At 41.7% G+C, this 14,373-nt stretch overlaps 1 protein-coding gene across 10 annotated transcripts in view; it reads right to left on the bottom strand.

The window, feature by feature from the left end:
- Nucleotides 1-5,800: 5,800 nt before the first annotated feature.
- NCOA2 (nuclear receptor coactivator 2) overlaps nucleotides 5,801-14,373 on the bottom strand; it is a 193,816-nt gene continuing 185,243 nt past the window's right edge. For all 10 annotated transcript variants that reach the window (XM_061448305.1, XM_061448306.1, XM_061448304.1 and 7 more), the window contains 2 exons: nucleotides 14,094-14,183; nucleotides 5,801-9,611 (listed from right to left, as the gene is read on the bottom strand). In XM_061448305.1, coding sequence (XP_061304289.1) covers nucleotides 9,600-9,611; nucleotides 14,094-14,183 — 102 coding nt within the window. In that variant the 3' untranslated portion in view covers nucleotides 5,801-9,599. The remainder of the gene's footprint in view (nucleotides 9,612-14,093; nucleotides 14,184-14,373) is intronic.

The raw sequence follows: 14,373 nt of genomic DNA, 5'->3' as shown, positions 1-14,373 counted from the left end.
CCTGGAAGGGGCTGCAGGATTCAAGGGGGCCAGGTGTGCACCTTGTCATTGGAGGATGTCATCCCTGCTGGTGCAGGGAGATGGAGAAATCTTCAGTCTAGGGCAAAACCCCATGGAGGGTGGGTTACTGCAGAGCCCCTGCCTGGGTGACACTGAACATGCAGGCATGGAGAAAAGGGCCAGGATGGGTTGAGCTGCACTGTAGAGAGCTTGGGGACTTGCACCCATAGGTCCTTCTCGGAGCAAAGCAGTGTAGGATTTCGTTGAGCACAGCACAGCACAAAGACAAACTGCACCAAACACAGCTGCAGAGGGGAACAAACACAGCCAGACCTGACTCCTGGAGGTTTATATGCCATTAGAGTGGTTATGGTTTAACCTTACCAGCAGCTGAGCCCACAGCCACTCACTCATTGCCCCTGCATTGAGATGAGGGAGAAAACTGAAGAGTAAAAGTGAGATTGAGATAAAGACAACAGGTAAAGCAAAAGCTATGTGTGCAAGCAAAGAAAACAAGGAATTCACTCACCACTTCCCATCACAGGCATGTGTTCAGCCATCTCCAGGAAAGCAGGACTCCATCACATGCAATGGTTACTTGGGAAGACAAAAGCCATCACTCTGAATGTTCCCCTGCTTTCTTATTCTTCCCCTAGTTTTATAAACGTGCTCCCCTTTTTCTTCTTCCCTCAGCTTTACATGATGCGCACAACATCATCTGGTATGGAATATCATTGTAGCCAGCTGGGGTCAGCTGTCCCAGCTGTGTTCCCTCCCAACTCCTTGTGCACCCCCAGCCTACTCACTGGTTGGGTGGTGTGAGGAGCAGAAAAGGCCTCGGCTCTGTGCAAGCACTGAATCATCAACACTGTTTTCAGCACAAATACAAACCCTAGCCCCAGACCAGTTACCTAACTCTACCTTAGCCAAAAGCAGCTATAAAGATGTGCTATAAAAATTTAGTCACATATAGCTCCATGTGATCCAGACATTGCCTTCAGCCCGAAGAAGGGGTGTATTAGGAATCACTTGAAGGAATCACTTGATTAGGAATTAGGAATCACTTGAATCTCAGACAGAGTCTGTGGCTCCAGAAGCAGTCACTGACTGCACTTGACCAGAGGTGAAACCTTCCCGCAGTCCTTATTTCTTATCTGGCCTGAGTGAAGTGCTCTGAAACAGAGTTTAAGAATCACTGGCTGCCCTCAGGGAATGAGGGTGTTCAGAGCACAGGACCTCAAGCATTGTAATTCCTCCTACCAAAAGCTTCGTCTTGGAACCTCCCCTTACTTTTTTTTAATCAGAACATAAACACAGAGGCAGCAACACAAGCACACAAACACTACTGAGGGGGACGCAGAATTCATTCAGGCTCCCCTATCTCCAAAGACCCCTTCTACAGTCAGCCCAGCACAGCTGTGTCCCCAGACTTGGTGCGTTTGTGTAATTTGCATTAAATGTACTGGTCTAATTCTCCTACCTACAAACTCATTCTCCATCCTAGGCCAAGGCAAAAGTACAGACTACATCAGGGACAGCCAATACACACACAAGGCTCAGGGAGCAGGTAGGAATACAGCCTTCTGAAACTTGCTTGAGATAGTCCCTTGGCTTCATTTCTTTGTTACCTGTTTATTTTTTTACTTTCTCTGCGTTGTTCCAAACCTGTTACTTGCAAGGCAGAATTGATGCTCTATTGCTTTAGTAAACAGTTTCAGGCAGGCAGTTTAGTATGGCTTTAGTGGTGCAGCATCAGTAGCATAAAAGTAGTACCAGCATTAACCAGATTTACAGGAATAAGCCTTTGAGTTCTGATTGCAGAGCAAAATTTGAATTACCCGTAGAAATTAAGTTTTGCCAGATAATCTGGAATCCTTTGGCTAGCCCATGTCCAGATATCACAACACAGGATGAGGAAAAACAGCTTGTGAGGGAAACATGCTCATGTTTGATTCAAAGAAATCACACCACAGTGCATACTGTAAAGCAAAGCACAAACCGTTCTTGGTGCTGGGAGCACATGGGGGTTCAAACCTCCATACACGTGTCCAAAGAGCAGTACATCTTAGGGGTTCTTTCATACCTACTTTTCTTCTTGATACAATTTTATCTAAAGCATACATTCGTACAATTTGGTAAGTTACATAACTTGCGGTTTTCTTATCCTATTGTGTACTTGGTTAGGGCTAAAATGATAGTCTATAGATTGGTATTAATCAGGATTCTTACAGCTGTTTACCTTTTAGCTTAGTGTTATTGATTAACTGCTAATGCCTGTGAGCTACATGCTTGGTTCTTCGTTCAAATTATTATATTTTGCCAATAGGGATGTCCCTGCTTATAAGCAGATGCAAGCAGATGAAAGGCTGCCTATGTACCTGCGTTCTAACTTATTGCATATGAGGCCCTAGCAGGAGGGCAGGGCCTTACTTGCAGATGGGTTTCTATTAAGCATGTGCAGTAGTGTTTTTAATGCTGAGTCATACTCACGCTAAATAGCAAAGTTACGTCAACTAAGGTCTAATGCCTTGGTCTTAATAGGAGATTCAGAAGAGATGAAGACAAACAAATACAAGGTGAGATTTTTTTAATTCTCCCCATTAGTTAAGTTGAAGACATGCCCAAAAATTAAAACACTCATTTTTTTTTTTAGAAGCCTGATAACACATAGCCCAGGATAAGAATAGGGCTTCAGGCACTGTTTTCACTGTGTTACAGATAATCTTTAGAGGCTTTCATCCCCTAAGGTGTTAAAGGCATTTATTGCACTAAAAAATTCCCATCCTCGGGGAGATATGTGGGGTGGGAGGAGCAGAAGGACAGCTGTGCAGAGTCGCCCCCAGCAGACAGGCCAGCCCCAGCCACGGGGATGCTCCTGCTTTTTCTTGTGAATGACTGGGAATTCATCTGCCAAAACAAGCCAGGGGTTGGTTTTGCTCCGTGTGACAGGGGAGCAGCACTATAAAAGTAAAATCAGCTCAGAGGTGCTAGCCCTGATGTGTTTTCAGCCTGGCCAGGGAGAGCCTACCTCTTCTGCCTGTGGATAAAAGGGGCAAGCGGAAATGCAGATTTACTTTGAGGAGAAATCTCTGGCTCACACACACTCTACTTGATCCATTTGTTCCCCCTCCCTGGGAGTCTCTCAGACTTCTGGTTTGGGATTCTGTTTTTCTTTTGTGGCCTCCTCACACCAATCAAGAAATGAATCCCACTAAAACTGGAGCACCTTAGGTCCTCTGGACTCCAGGGCATTCCCTAAGCTTAAAGCCTTCAATACAATCAACCATGTTTTTTTCTTGGTCATAACATCTGGCATGAGCCCGCCATGCTGGCCAAAGTCAGGGTCATTAGCAGCAGTAACAAAGAAGGACCTCAATGCCCAGCTCTGAAGGACTACCATTCATACAGATTCATTCGCACTGTAATTCCAACCTGACCTACCTCTCCTAGGGACTTTATCAATCTGTGATCATTCTTCCCTCTTTTAGATGGCTAGAGTGGGAATTCTCGGCAGGACTCTGGACTGATCTGTATCAAAAGCTGGGATTTAGCAGCTCCTGCACACTGCAGGAGCCAACAGACAACCCTTGGCTGAAGCCCCAGCAAGGAATTTCTAAAAGGTAAGAGGAAACAAAGTCACCTATACCTGTATACCTGTTACACCTACAAGGCCACAGGAATGCTCAAGGCTGCTCTGGGTTCTGCTTTCTTCAGTGCAAAACCTTACTTTTTGTGAAGGCTGCACTGTGATTATTGTTTCAGGAAACAGGGTGGCAGTTAAGTCAAGAGACCTACTCACGTTCGACTTAGCTACACTTCGCAGCCCAAAAGCCAAGGCAGAGGGCAGATACCCCTGGCAGCATTCTTCCCTTGCCATAGCCTGAGCCCAAGCGCAGTGACATGCAGTCCTCCTCCCACACAGGGTACAACACAAGAAGAACCATGATAAGCAGCGAGCAACAAGCTGGGGAGTAATTCAAAGGCTGCGGGCATCCCTGTTCCATCCCTGTGAAAAGTCTGGTCTCCAAGACTTTTCATGGTGAACATATGGATTACCATAAGAAGGACCTGTCACTTTTTGTCTCTTTTGTTGTGATGTCAGGTTAGAACAACATGTCTGTGTCATATGCATTGGCCTTTGTCAACAAAGCTTGATCCAGAAGGGAAAGGTAGCACTTTTCTTCCATTCAGTTACCTCGGGGGTCATCATTAACTCACCATATTTAGAATGATGACAGGACTTTTAGCTAAAACTATTGTTTTTTCTTTTCAACATGCATAAATTATAAAGGGATAATTGTGCCTAAAGTTCCAATAGGAAACATTTTTCGTCTTAGTATAAAGATGCTTTCTCTACTTGTTTCTGACCTCACACTGGGAAGAAACCTCCTCCTTCCTTGCTTTCCTCAACGTGGAAATATTTTCCTCCTGTCCAAGGATCACCATAATTTTGCAAAAGTCAAAGGAACTGTAGGATAACAATCATAGAATACTTAGGGTTGGAAAGGACCTTAAGATCATCAAGTTCCAACCCATAGGCAGGGACACCTCACACTAAACCACCTAACTGAAGGCTCTGTCCAACCTGCCCTTGACCACCACCGGGGATGGAGCATTCACAACCTCCCTGGGCAACCCATTCCAGTGCTTTACCACCCTTACAGTAAAGAACTCCCTCCTTATATCCAATCTAAATTTCCTCTGTTTAAGTTTTAACCCATTACCCCTTGTCCTATCACTACAGTCCCTAAGGAAGAGTCCCTCTCCAGCATCCTTACAGGCCCCCTTCAGATACTGGAAGGCTGCTATGAGGTCTCCACACAGACTTCTCCAGGCTGAGCAGCCCCAGCTTTCTCAGCCTGTCTTCATATGGGAGGTGCTCCAGTCCCCTGATCATCCTCATGGCCCTCCTCTGGACTTGTTCCAACAGTTCCATGTCCTTTTTATGTTGAGGACACCAGAACTGCACATGATACTCCAGGTGAGGTCTCACGAGAGCAGAGTAGAGAAGCAGGATCACCTCCTTCGACCTGCTGGTCACGCTCCTTTTGATGCAGCCCAGGATATGGTTGGCTTTCTGGGCTGCAAATGCACACTGCAGCTGGCTCATTTTCTCATTGATCAGCACCCCCAAGTCCTTCTCCACAGGGCTGCTCTGAATCTCTTCTCTGCCTAACCTGTACCTGTGCCTAGGATTGCTCTGACCCATGTGTAGGACCTTGCACTTGGCATGGTTAAGCCTTGTTTTGGTAGCAATGGTGAATAGTGAAAGGTTAACAGTAGTTGGAGGTCTTCAAAATAACTCTTCTAAAATTTTTAATATGAATAGCTTTTCTCCCACATCCATTTCCCAGAGAGAGCAGAAGATCATTCTGACAAACAAGCATTCTTGTAACAGCTTTTAGTTTTATTTCTTTTTTTAAATTGACCAATCAAACATTCCCAACTATTTTAAATTAACCATTTGGCATAGCATGGGGAACCAGCCCTTAACTCTGCTCAGTCCTGCTTCAAACCACCTGAGGTCTGCCTCTGTTGAAACTGTCAAGACAGACACCCATTTCGCCCTACAATATAAAAAAAGTACTCTTAATAAACTGTTAACCTATGTGACAAACACTATATATATAGCTCTATAAAGATAAAAGGACTTGAGAGTAACAACTAGTTGGAATATATAAAAGCCTTCAATACAGAAAGCCCACTGGCTTTTTAAGACCTGCCTATTCATCTACCCTCTAGTGCTTTAATAGTAAATCTTAGACCCTTCTAGGATAAAAGAAGACACAACAGAAACACGTTGAAATCTCTAAAGCCATGTAAAACCCGAAGGCATTAAAATTTATTAAATGATGCAATAACAACAGAATTCTTTATTTACAATAGCATTATTTAACATCAAATAAGCAAATAGCATCAGCAAAGCAATATTAACTTGCATAAATGTATTTAAAATTTCTCTGAATATATCTACCTTTGCATAAACTGCTCACACTAGAAATACAAACATCAATGCAGGTGAACAAAGTGATGTTCAGAGTCAACTCCGTTTTGAAAATAAATCACAACCTGAAACACTGTAAGCTTTCTCCTGAAGAACCATAGTTTATATATTGCTTAATTTTACCCTTGTATAATCTTTTCATATACACACATCTCAGATGCAACTTCATGATGAACTGTACAAATAAAACCCACAAATGACATAAAAGGAAAAAAAATTAAATGACAGTAAATGTTTGAAGAAATGTGTCCATCATCTCTATTGAACAACATAAAGATTAAGTGATGATGCACTTATTCCAAAATTGTACACAATTCACTATACAAATATAATACATCAGACAGCTATGTAGGAATATACAAGACTTAAAAACAGATCTAAGGCATTATGCTAGATTTTAGCATTTTGAGGTTCTTGCACATAGCTTTTACCTGTAGTAAGAAACTGAAAAGATTTTGTTTTAGTCTACAAAGAAACACCAGGGAGAAAATTCTAATTAAAATCAAAGCCACTACAGTAAATTTTCTTTTGTGCAGAGAATGCTTTTGCTCTTAGGCAGCATACTACCATACAAATACTAGAAAACTTTTAAATTCACACCAACAATTAATGGCTTAAGTTGCATTTCAAAACTGATTGTGTATCTTTGGGTTCTGCAAGTGGAGCTGTGCCACCCATTTCATCTGTTAAGCCCATATGAATTCTGCTTTTAAACAAAGATTAAAAAATGTATTGTATAAACTGCAAAAACATTGCTTTTAATTAATACAGGCCCAAAGGGATACCGGTGTGGGACAATATTTTAAGATTGAGTACAAATTAATTCATTGTAGCAAAACAGCTCACTTCACTTTTTAAACTTACCACATTACATGAACACTTAAACAGGTCATATGACCGTGGATATATGCTTATTTTTCACATTATGCGCCTTTCACATTTAGTAATGTAAGTAGAACACTGATTAATTGTTCTGTTAAACAAAATCCAAGTACTTTCTCCGACAAGTTTACTGTATACAGGATGAAAAATACTGATAATGAAGGGAATTGATTTGGCTTTTTTGTTTCTATAGTGATCAATATGATCAGAAGATTCCTTCACTCACTTTTCTCTTTCATTAGTTAGAAGATGACTAAAGTCATGATGAACCCAAACAGAGCCAAAGTGATAGGTACAATCTCCTTTCTTTCAAAATGGCAATGGATGATGAAGTATCATAATTACTACAGATGATCAGGGTTTGCAGGTCTGTTGTGAAATGGGACAAATTCTAACTATTTTGTCCACTGTGAAAAAGAATAATCTATCTGCAGAGGTTACAGTTAAGAACTGAAAAAGAATGGAGTAAACCAAAATTATTTTAAAACTCATTTACACTTTGTGATGCATAAGGTTAATTCCCTCAAATTTATAAATTTCTTATATAAATACTTTTCTGTCAGCTATATAATGCAAGTTGAACACAGATGTCATTGTAGCAATGAGGCTGTGGAGCTCAGAACTGACAGTTATTTGGGTTCCCATCAGCAGCTGAAGAGGATGTTAGCTGACTAAACATTCTGCTTAGGTTTGGTAACAGAATGGTGGCAGCTGAAAAATGTTGTTTCTCCAGAGAGGTGGCACAGCCTTCCTTAGGGACAAACCCAACTGTACATTTCCTGGGCTTTCACCAAAAGCCTTCTACAGAAACAGCCTATTTCAAACCACTTTTATAGTGTTTTCCTCAGCCTTAATAAGAGGAGAGCTGCTATTTAATTTGAACTCCCATCTGAAAACCACAACAAATTAAATGGCAACAGAACAAACCTTTCAGCCCCCAAAGGCATAGCTGAGGAGATATTATAAAATGCACTGCATTTTATCTGACATCAAAAAAATTGTGTTCAGGTTAGAAAGTTTGTAGATCAGGGGTCAGCAGAAAAAAAACAAACAGACGTCAAAAACATCAATTTCTTAATATTTCAAGTCCTCAGAAACTGACACTGGTTTAGTAAAAGATTATTCCAACCACAGTGGGCAAGAAAAAAAACCCACCCCCTAACAGTGGCCTGCTTAGTAACAGTTAAGTTTCACTAAGATTTGTTACGAAAGGATATAAACATACAAAAATCAAGAACTGGTTCCTACAGTGGCTGCATATAATATAGGTTAGTTAAATGACATTATGAGCAGAATCACAAGGTTTAGAAAATGAGAAGTCTCAAGCCTACAAATTAGGTCTAATCAAGGCATTGTGATCCTTTACAAAACACTTTTCCAGGAGACACACACGGCTAAGAAGATATCTAATTTAATACTGAAGTACCTCATTTGGAATCAACTTCACAACATGTATATCTCACAAAAATTATACAAGTAAAACACTTAAGTTTTCAACTTAAATTATTGCTTGTTTACATATAAACTGGATTTTATGTACCTTACAAAACATCCTCGTAGTCCACACTGCTTTAAAATAATCAGAAACACACGATAGTGGTGAAGTCTGTAGTGATATATGCTATAGGTATTACAGGAATTGAATTGTTATTTTCCCAGCTAAGGGGATGGGAACCAGAAATTCTCATGCTTTAAAGCAGGTATCTTGAGCTCTTTGATATTATGCACCAATTCTGCCACTACCATAACCAGTACATGCATTACCATTGAACTTTGCTGTTCAGCATCCAGAAACTGGCTGTCCAGATTGCTGGAAACACACGTCGGGAAATAAAGGAATAACCTGTTCTTTTACTCTATTAGGAAGAAAAGGAAGATGACAGAGGTCAGCAGAGCCAGGTAAAAAAAAAAAAAAATAATCAGTATTTGCTGATTGTTAGGAATTTAATTAAATAAGAAAGTAACCAACTTGTATTTTTGGATTCATGACTTGCATTATAAACATTACCACAAAACCCAACCGAAACGCCCCTTATAAACAGCCCTCTCACAGGGTAATTTTCATCTGTTTTACAACTTTAACCCCATTCAAAATTGGTCTGTATAGTTTTCTGCATCGGTTCATCTTCTCTGACTTGTCAGTGGAACCTGCTCATTGGAGATTTCTATATGTACCAGACGTTGCCTCTACACCCTCCTCCACGCCTCCTCTCCGCCACAAAATGCAGGCCTCAGCCTAAAACACCAGTTTTCAGATGGAACTGAATCCTTTGCACCAGACTGAGTAAGCCAGGGAAAACAAAGCAAAAAAAACCTCAAGGTCTAGAACTAAACAGAAACAGAAGAAGAGCATGGTTGGTTTTCCTTAAATACATACATTTAAATACATTCAATCTGACATGGTTTATGAAAATTGCCTGTCAACATTTACTTCGCAGGAGAGATCTAAGTTGCACTAAGGTGAATGCAGTGAACAGACTGAGCAACTGTCTGTACGCTAGCTTCAGACTGTCAAAGAGGCTGCTCTTCGGCAACAACCGCCCTGGCTCCCCTCGGGAAGGTAGGGCTGAGTCCTGTTGGCAGCAGGCAGCTGCCACTGGCGCTGGCAGCTCAGTTGGGTCATGACAAACAGACGCAGCTCTTCAAACCAGTAAGGATTTGGGGCTGTAAGCCCAGTCAGCTGAAGAAAGGAGCAACCAAACCACCCTCAGGGTCAGCAATATTTCTGCAAAAAAGAGAAATTGGAGAAAAACAAATGAATTTTTCCTTCTGGGGTAGTGAAGATGGATTGTAGCAGCCACCATCAACCATACATTGGTTGTGTTACTTTAAACCTGAAATTTAATTGGAATTTATAAAGCTAGATTATTCTTTCTGTACAGTGTTACAACTGACCTGCGATTTAACTCCAGGGATATCAGTGGGAGGTTAATTTTCCTGCATTCTTAGGTCCTTAATTCATTCCAATTATCATGGATAACACCTTGGGCTCATTTACCTTTGCAGACTCCAGCTAAAGCCACAGCAATATGGTTTAAGAGTAATCTCAATCTTTGAGTATATGCAAAAGCGCTCTGTGTTACTGCTGTATCACCCTTATGGGAAACAACTACCTTGGTTCACTTTCACCTCCAAGAATCATAGTGAAAAATGGAATAAAGAAGTAAGAAAAGCTACAGCTCCTGATCCCTAGAGATGCTCTTTACATCATACTTAACTATGTATACATACCCTACTATCTACCTACTAGCAGTGCCTTCACAGGCAGTACAAACTATTTTCAGACAAGTTGATTATCTTGTACTTCCTTATTTAAAAACAACCCCTCAGGATGTGGTTTTCACAGCTGTTTTAAGACTGTCCCTTCCAGTGACTGCAATCTGTGTCTCTTTGCCTTCCTCCCCTTGCAAAGTCTTGATCCCATGGGGTGCTGTGGTCAGTCAGGTCAGAGAGCAAATTCAGCCAAACCCCATTTTTCTCCTCCCCTGGGGCTGCTCTTCCCTGGTATCCTGTGGCTCCAGCAGTGGAGTGGCTCTTTGCACTCAGCCTCCTGCTGTGCATGAGGAAGGCCCCATTTCCTCTGGGACAGCACAAGAGTAGGCAGCTTTCTCACTGTTCCACAACACCAGCTACTTGGCTGCCTTCTGGAAGCTGTCTATATCACACTTCCCTTTGCAGCCACACAAGGACCAGAAATCTATCTTTATTGACAAATAAAGTCAGTGTCAGGAACCATGCCATGATTCAGGAAAGCAAGGTCTTATATTTTGTATATCTGCTGCTCCCAGCCCAGCTGGTACAGGTGGAGGTTTTTGGGGCAGCCACGAGCATGGTCCAGAGGCCAACCCAGTGAATCCTGCTCCTGCTCCCTCTTGCTTCATCACAGCACAGAGACACCACGCTTGCATCCTTCATGCCCTGACTCATATGGACATATGGTTCCTCTTCCTAACACATTGAGAAGCAGTTCAGGGACCCTGCTAGTGCTTTTTGATCATAAAGTGTAGAACAGAAGTGAAAGTCCGAAGATGTACTTATTTTCAAAGTGAACACTTAGCACACAGTATCTCTATAGAGAGGCTAAATAAATGCTTCTATCAATGACCTGAACCCCTTTTTAGTCAGATATAACCAAAGCAAATGGGACTTTAAAGAAGTGTGTCAAATTATTATTTCCAGACTGATAGCAAATACGGGAAAAATTGCTCAGAATAACCTCCATGACTCATGTATGCACCTTCAGAGCAGAAAAAGAATCTGAAAAGCCCAATGATCATTGACTATAAGATTATTGCTATACTGTATGAAGTGGGATGCCACATAAAAGCCTAAGCTAACAAACAGTATTCTTCAGATATTTACTTTTAAACAGGAGCAGGATCAAAATTGTCTTTTGCCATGTGAAATTAGTTAATATAAATTTGTTCAAACAATGGCAAAATAATACAATTCCAGTTGCAATTATTTTTAGCTCTGCAAGTGAAGGGCACGTTGTGCCTTGAAAGAGACAGAAAATCCTCTGTCTTCTGCTTACTTTTAAAACAGCTTCTGTTAAATATTAATATCATCCTTGTAAATCTTAAGCTGTAGAAGTTTTATCCTTAATGTGTTAAAACAAAGTTAAACAGTACTAAGTGAACAAACTAAACCAGGAAATGTAGAGATCTGACATCCATAGTTGTACTGGTTTCAGCAACAGCATGTTATTTCCAGGTTACTCAACTCTGAAGAGAATCGATCCGTTTCAATGATACAGTTGTTGAGATCAACTTTATGACACACTGAAAAAACCCTCGAATTTGTCATAGAATCATAGAAAAGTTAGGGTTGGAAAGGACTTTCAGATCATCTAGTTCCATAGGCAGGGACACCTCACACTAAATCATCTCACCCAAGGCTCTGTCCAACCTGCCTTTGAACACTGCCAGGGATGGAGCAGTCACAACTTCCCTGGGCAACCCATTCCAGTGCCTCACCACCCTAATGGTAGAGAGTTTCTTCCTTACATCCAATCTAAACTTCCCCTGTTTAAGTTTTAACCCGTTACCCCTTGTCCTATCACTACAGTCCGTAATGAAGAGTCCCTCCCCAGCATTCTTACAGGCCCCCTTCAGATACTGGAAGGCTGCTATGAGGTCTCCACACAGCCTTCTCTTCTCCAGGCTGAACAGCCCCAACTTTCTCAGCCTATCTTCATACGGGAAGTGCTCCAGTCCCCTGACCATCCTCGTGGCCCTCCTCTGGACTTGTTTCAACAGTTCCATGTCCTTTTTAAGTTGATGACACCAGAATTGCAAACAATACTCCAAGTGAGGTCTCATGAGATCAGAGCAGAGGGGCAGGATCACCTCCTTTGACCTGATGGTCATGCTCCTTTTGATGCAGCCCAAGATACAGTTGGCCTTTTGGGCTGCAATGTCAGATGAGCTTCTCAGCGTCTACAGTTTCCTTGAGTCAGTGCTATGTTATAGAATAAGAGTAAAATCAGAGTGCAGTGCACTGTGTCTTTACAAAATAATTAAAGAGGTTTTAAGAAGTTACTTTTCTCTAGGTGAAACAAAACTCACCAGTGGCTATCATGCATGGCCACTGTCTCACTGTCATGACAGTGATTCCACTATTTCAATATCAAACCTCACAGATTCCCTGTCCAATTTCTTTTCACCTGCTCCCTGTTCCCTGGCTTCTCCCTGCCCTCTCTCACACCTCTTCTGTCCCATCCACTCTCTTTTCCTTCTTTCTTCAATCATTCTTTAAAATCTACCTCTTCCTTCTTTTTCTCTAGTCTCCTTCACCCTCAACAGCCTTATGTCCTTTCTTTCCTCAGTGGTACCTGACATTTTCTTCTCCAACAGCCCAGCTTCTCTTAGCATATGAAATTTAACTGGTTAGGGAATGCACTAAGTAGGAAGATAAAGCCTTGGTATTTGACAGGTTCTGCTAAAGCAGAACAAACATACTGCATCTTCTTATTCATCATCAAAGTGACTATGTAAGGGTTGCAGAAGAGACACACACATGATAGAATGGTTTGGATTGGAAGGAAACAAAGACCATTTAGTTCCAACCTCTCTGCCATGGGCAAGGACACCTTCCCCTTGAACAGGTGGTCCACTTGACCAGCTTGCTCCAAGCCCTGTCCAGCTTGGCCTTGAACACTGCCAGGGATGGGGCAGCCACAGCTTCTGGGTAACCTGTGCCAGTGCCTCACCAACCCTCACAGTGAAGAATTTCTTCATAATATCTAATCCTGCCTTCTTTCAGTTTAAAGCCGTTACCCCTTTTTCTATCACTACATTGCCCTTGTAAAAAGATCCTCCACTCACTGAGACAAGCACTTGTATTTTAATGTGAACCTTGAAGGTGTAAAAGGAATTGCCTCCAGGAAGTTTTAAACACACAGGTGTGCAAAAGAAAAGGGGGGTACAATAAAATAAATGTATGGTTACTTTTTCCTCTGTACTTCTGCATTTTTCATTTTCTTGACTAAGCAAGAAAAATGTATCATTAATCTTGATACATTTGCAGTAAAATTTTCTTAATTTACCCTGATATGAATTTTTCTTTTCCCTAACAGTAAAAAACTTTAAATTTCGCTATGGAATTCAGAGTGAGAAGAGAATTTGTTTAGCTCCATCTTTCCAATTTCAACACCGCACACAAGGAACCAACAGGAAACAGCGGTGCAAGGTGCAGACGGCAGGCAGCTTACAAAATGGGAGCTCCTGTAGGCACAACCGTCTGATCACCGCAGAGACCTCAGGAAACCGACTGCGTGAATCCTTCCCACCATGAGACTGGGAGGGAGGGAGGGAGAGAGGGAGAGAGAGAGACGGCGGCCGCTAGATGGCGCTTCGCCAGCGCCGCTCACGCTCCCCTCCCGGTAGCTGCTGTCTAAAAGCCTGAGCTTACAGGCCTTTTCCAGCCTCGTTGATTCTATGGTTCTATACATAAGTCTGTTGAATGTGACTATTAATTCAGTACTGTGTTCTGTATTATTCGCTTCAGCGGTGCTAGTGGGATTTAAACAAGGAACTTAATACAGATGTTACCAAAGGCAGAATTAAGAAAATTCATAGCAACAAACTTAATTACTATTAGCCTGGGTACTTGTAACTTTGTAAGTAAAAAGATACTGTATCCATTCTAGATCACAGCGTATTCACTGTTCTGTTGCCTCTGTACGCCTCTGTGTGCAATTTCTTACCCGTGCTGCATCTCCGTCTTGCTTTATCATATCCATTCCAGGCAGCTGGTTTGGAAAAAGATTGCCTCCCCTCATAGCAGGATCATTAACCTATTGGTCACAAGATATTAAAGGAGAATGAATTAAAAAGTACATCGGGAAGAGGGCTGGGAATGAAAAAGCAGCATTACAAACCACTTTGCTACTTGCATATACCAGCATTTACTTTTGAGATGATGTTCAATCAGGGAAGTGACTGTATAGCTGAGTACCCTTCTTACGCAGCATGTGTTTGACTCAT

This window comes from Pezoporus flaviventris, unplaced genomic scaffold, assembly GCF_033815535.1.
Source record: "Pezoporus flaviventris isolate CSIRO_AGI_PZ_B2104156 unplaced genomic scaffold, CSIRO_AGI_Pfla_v1 ptg000007l, whole genome shotgun sequence".
NCBI classification, from domain to species: domain Eukaryota; kingdom Metazoa; phylum Chordata; class Aves; order Psittaciformes; family Psittacidae; genus Pezoporus; species Pezoporus flaviventris.
Note: the sequence above shows the minus strand (reverse complement) of the source record. Positions and strands in the feature narration are given on the sequence as shown.